The 5330-nt window shown below is 36.1% G+C and overlaps 1 protein-coding gene across 1 annotated transcript; it reads left to right on the top strand.

Moving 5' to 3' along the window:
- The first annotated feature begins 1702 nt into the window (after positions 1–1702).
- Positions 1703–3265, top strand: LOC113291798 (pentatricopeptide repeat-containing protein At4g31850, chloroplastic-like). The gene has a single exon (XM_026541291.1). The coding sequence runs from the start codon at positions 1703–1705 to the stop codon at positions 3263–3265; it is 1563 nt and encodes a 520-aa protein (XP_026397076.1).
- Positions 3266–5330: the final 2065 nt, after the last annotated feature.

The raw sequence follows: 5330 nt of genomic DNA, 5'->3' as shown, positions 1-5330 counted from the left end.
TCAGATGAATCTATGGAGGGGGTCGATCTGTGCAGAGAAGATCAAATCTAAAAGTTACTAATTATCTCCTTTCTGGTTCTCTGCTGCTGTGTGAGATGAGATCGTGTTGATGGTGAAAATATTGATGCTGCCATAAAGAAGCTAGGGTTCGAAAGTAGCTTATTTTAATCCATTATGGGTTTTGATTCGAATGGGAATTTCAGTGAGAGAAAGCAGGTAATCATGGTGGTGGTTGTTGTTGCTGGGAAATCAATGATTTCTGTTGCTGCCGGAGTAATTGGAGAGGGGATTCGAAGCCGAGGACAGATAAGAGTTTGGTTTGATGTTGGGAGAAGAAGACTATTGATCTCAGGAGTTTGGTGGGTTCTTAAGATACAGCTTGAGCTTATGTTGTTCTTGACCGAGAAACAGTGAAGATGAACAAATTGGTGACGAATTAGAGGGTTTGATTCTAGTTTGAGATGATGCTGCTACTAACAAAATTGATTAATTAACAAGAAGATGAGGTTCTGATGATAGAATTGGGTAGGGTTTTGTTTCCAACAAGAAATCAATATAGAAAATGAAGCCGTTGTTAGTAATGATGTGAATTTGTGATGAGATTTGAGCCCTGAAATATTGAGGAGAAAAATTAGGGTTCCAAACTACAAGAGCTTGGTTCTATTGGAAGTAGAGATTGATGATATAGAAGAATATGGATACAATTAAGAGAATAAGAAGAATTGAAGATGGGGTTACCTCAGATTTGAATTCTAAGTGAGATTGAAGTGTTCATATGGGATTTTATTTGAATCAGTTTTGAAGAGATATTGTTGATTGAGATTAGGTCTTGATTGAGATGCAATTGGAATTTTATTTGGATTGAAATTAGGGTAATTGATCTGCAACAGTTGCACAGAGATTTGATGTCAATGGTAGTTAGAAGAATGATTTCATATGTAGTATTTCATAGGGCTTATACGTAATTGATGTTTAAGGTTTGATTAAAAATGGGTATTGACCGAATTACTGAGATTTCATTTCGTGAAATGTTAGTTGGAGAAGGAAATTTGGACGGTTGAGAAGTTGGTGAAAGGAAGTTAGTTTTCTATCGGGAGATGGAGAAGATGGTGAAGGGGAGTTACATAATTCTGTAAATATGTGTGAAGTTAAGGGTACATTGGTATATTTGTTTAGTTATTAGATTTTATTTAATATTTTTTATAATTACTAAACGGAAGTCAATGTTTAACGTGGTCAACCGGGGTCAACGTTTTTTCCAGGTACCAAACACCAAGCTGGACAAATGTTATACCAAACTCAAAACTTGGACAAAACCTAAGTACCAAAAACAAAATAACCCAAATAAATAATTAGATATGGGGTGACCTAGAATTACTTCTAATGTCTTTACCTAAAATAAAACCATGGTCCCCAAAAATCGTTCTAAAATAGCTCGCTGCTCGCTTACGTATTGGGTAACCAGTGCATCGAGCCCAACATTGATATTTAGCAGGGCCTTTTGGGGTACTACTTTATATCACTTGGCTCCAAATTGCATGGATAAAATGTTAAAGGCTGCTACGAAACAGATACAAAAACAATGAACCTTCCACCTTACAATTCCTTGCAGGATTTGTTGATAATGTTCTGTCAAACAATTGTAATCCCACCGAGCTTAGATTACGTTTTCAAAAACACTTTCGTTGTGCGTTGAGATGAAATGGTAGAGTTGCATTCCTCTATATCCATTGGAGTTTATTCAAGAAGCCTGTATTTGGTTCCAAAGTCAGCCATTTCCTCACTTGAATTCCATTTGGCGGGGAAGAACAGTTCTATCATCCAATTTGAGAACCCTTTGTTAACTTTCAGCTCTCTTAGAGTTCCAAAGATCATACACTCAATACTTTCACCATTACTATTCAAGTTTAAATTTCCATGGAATATAAAGGTTCCAAACTCAATCAGAGTACAACTGGTCAACCAAGAGAAACCCATGAGTGTACAAACGAGAGTGACAAAACTATCTTCTCCGACTTTGCAAGTCCTATCTCAAATATTCAAACAAAGTCCATCACCGGACATTGTTACATACACGACGTTCATCAAATTTCTCGGTGACTCCGGTTATGCTACCGAAGCCCACCAGCTGTTTACACTCATGAGAGAATCCCATGAGCCTGATACAATTTTATTTACAGTTTTAATACAAATTCTATGCAATTCCAAAATGTACGGCCAAGCTCTGGATGTGTTTCATGAAATGTCTTGCCACAACTGCAAACCGGACCTGTTCTGCTACAATGTGTTGATCAACAAGCTTGGCGAAATGGGTCAAGAAGACGCTCTATGGAAACTTTTCTCCAAGATGCAGTTAGAAGGTATTTATCCCGACGTTGTCACGTATAGCGCGGTAGTGAAATCTTTGTGTCTATCAGAAAATTTTAATGAAGCATTCAGGGTTTTGGAGTGCATGGAAATGAAGAAATCCGTTGAACCACCGAATACGTACACATACAATACAATAATCAAAGCGTTTTTGGACCGAAAACAAATAAAAGAAGCTCTAGGAGTTGTTGGGAGGATGCATATTCTTGGGTTGGAACCAGATTCAATTAGCTTCAACTTATTCATCAAGTACTACAGTGATTTGGGTGAAGGGCAGGAGGCTTATTCTTTATTGAGATTTATGATTACAACAGGAATTGAAATCAATGAGGCTAGTTATGTAACATGTCTCAATGGACTAATGAAGCAAGGACAAAGTAATGAAGTCCTGGAGTTAGTCGAGTACATACGACAGTCGAACATTGTAATCAACATTCGTGCCTGGAACAAGTTGATTTATTGGTTTAGTAAACGGGATCAACTCGAAGATGGATACGGAATTTTCTTACGGTTAAGAAACCCGAACGAAATCACCATGAACACTGTGATTCAGATGTTGTATAAACATGGAAAAAGTGAGAGAGCTTGGGAGGTTCTTAAGTTGATGAACGAGAAGAAAATTGAGGCCTCAGTGGTGACATACAATATACTCTTACATGGGCTGTGTGAACAGGGAATGGTTACAAGGGGATTTAAGATTGTGTTGGAAATGATAGTAAAGGGATTGAAACCAGATTTAATTACTTATAATACACTGATCAACGGCTTGATTAAAGCCGGTCGGACGGAAGATGCTTCCAACTTGTTTGAAATCATGAGAGGGAGATTCACCGTCAGTGGTTCTGATTCTTTAGAGAAATTTGTCAAGGAAATGCTTATAAAAGAAAAGTTGCACTAAAATTCACACTACTGTATTATGATTCTTGTTGTAGATTTCGTCGGATTTGGTCGTACAATGTGCTTCAATATTGTGTATACTATAAAATCATCACTAAAAGAAGAAAAAGAAAACAAGGTACTAATCATGTTTATTCAAAAGGTCCTTGGAGGATCCCATTTTTAGTCCTACTCCAGATCCTCTGTCTCCAAAAGTTGTCTGTGCCCTCTGTCCAGGCCAATTAGGGACTAACACGCATCCTTAAAATTGACTGCGTTTAACACCGTTAAACTTAATTGTGCTTCGACAAATCATAAAATAATGGAAATTTTTTCAGTATACACCCATTTCATAACCTGTTTATAAAAGTGCACCCGTTTTTTTGAAAATTTCTAAAATACACCCACAGTTCATAAAAACGACAGTTCACAGTATATAAAGATCTAGCCGCACATCTATCGTATGGAACGGACGATGTAGATTTATTTGACTTGTAAAATTACGGATGTACCCATAAAGAAGAAGCAAAAGCTGCAAAATGCTAAGAACGGACGATATTCGCTTTCTTCTCTGTCTTCTTTTCTTTCAGTTGGTCTCGTCTCAATAGTTGTTTGGGGTTTTTGTTACAGATGTATTTTGAAGGGCTTACAAATCATCAAAAAACTGGTTCATGGAATAGGAATGGGCTTACAAATCATCAAGTTAGTACCACTGATGTTTGTGTTGAAGTCGTAGTCGTGGAAACTATGAAAATGTTTAATGGAATAGGAACGATGGGTTGTGAATGAATTTGTGTTTAAGTCGTGGAAATTATGAATGTCTAATGGAATAGGAACGATGGGTTGTGAATGAATTTGCAATTGCAGGTTGTCGGAGCTAATCCCCGGCTAATACTAGAACAAAAAGGGGCTATCTCTTCATTACCCACACAAAGTGTCTGATAAAAGTGCTGAACGACATAGTCTGCCCTGATTTTCTGTAGCTAGTTACCGTGAATCCATGGATGTATACCAATCAAGGCTAAGAAGTGATTTTGGATCTCAATATAAGCAAGGAGCTGTAGATTAAAGTCTGAATCAGAAAAGAACCTTAGTATTTCTCCTATTGGTTGGGTGAAACTGTGGTTGTAAGTGAAAGAAGAGGAAACTAGAAGATGATACAGACAAGGGTATTTCTGACCGTTCATATCATAGTCAACTCAGTCAAGTTGACCCGAGTCAATAACACATGGTCGTTATCCGTTTTATTCAAAAAAACAGACTAAATTGTCGTGGGTGTATTTTAGAAATATTGTAAAAAACGGGAGTATTTTAGAAAACACATTATCAAATGGATGTATATCAGAAAAAACTCCTAAAATAATTAAGGCCATTAACCAAATCTAAATCCAAAATGATACGAAAAACTGTATGACTATTTAGTCATTAATAAGGTGGATGGACTCGCCAAGGAATTCTTAAAATTTTATGATCGCTTATTTTGAGATAGAATTTTGCAGTATTTAATTATAACTTCGGGTGTTTGTGATTGTATCTCAAATTAATTGGAATTTCTGAATGAAGGATTTAATAAAAAAAGTTGATTGTTGATGGAACTGATCTTTTTTAATGGCAAGTGTAAAACTGATAATGATTATGAGTTGCTTGGTTATGGAAAATTCTAAATTGATTATTGGATTAACAGAGATTTGGATTGAGATATTCAGTTTGGGTTGCTGATGAAAATGCATCTATGGGAGATAGATGATGATCTATCTTTTCTTGATGATAAAATATCAAATAAAAACAAATCTATTTTAGAGTCCGATAATGATATTGATGAATGCTTTTGTAATTAAGCCTATATACCTTGTGATCTTATTGTATTTTCGGATACCCTGAGATATTAGGCTCTATTGATCACGAATGATTCACCAATGAGCTTCTTTGGTGGCTCTCTGTTACCCAAAAGGCCAAAATTCTATCGACAAAGAAACAATAACAAATCATAAATTAGCAAACCCATTGCTGGAATAACGGCCAATAAAACTAACACAAAATTGGTTAAAAAGATCAAAATCAACAATTTCTAGGTGAAAAGGACATTT

This window comes from Papaver somniferum, chromosome 6 (genome assembly GCF_003573695.1).
Source record: "Papaver somniferum cultivar HN1 chromosome 6, ASM357369v1, whole genome shotgun sequence".
NCBI lineage: Eukaryota > Viridiplantae > Streptophyta > Magnoliopsida > Ranunculales > Papaveraceae > Papaver > Papaver somniferum.
Note: the sequence above shows the minus strand (reverse complement) of the source record. Positions and strands in the feature narration are given on the sequence as shown.

What these genes read in the sequence shown, in the direction of transcription:
- LOC113291798 (XM_026541291.1), top strand. Translation starts at nt 1,703, where the DNA reads ATGGTAGAGTTGCATTCCTCTATATCCATTGGAGTTTATTCAAGAAGC.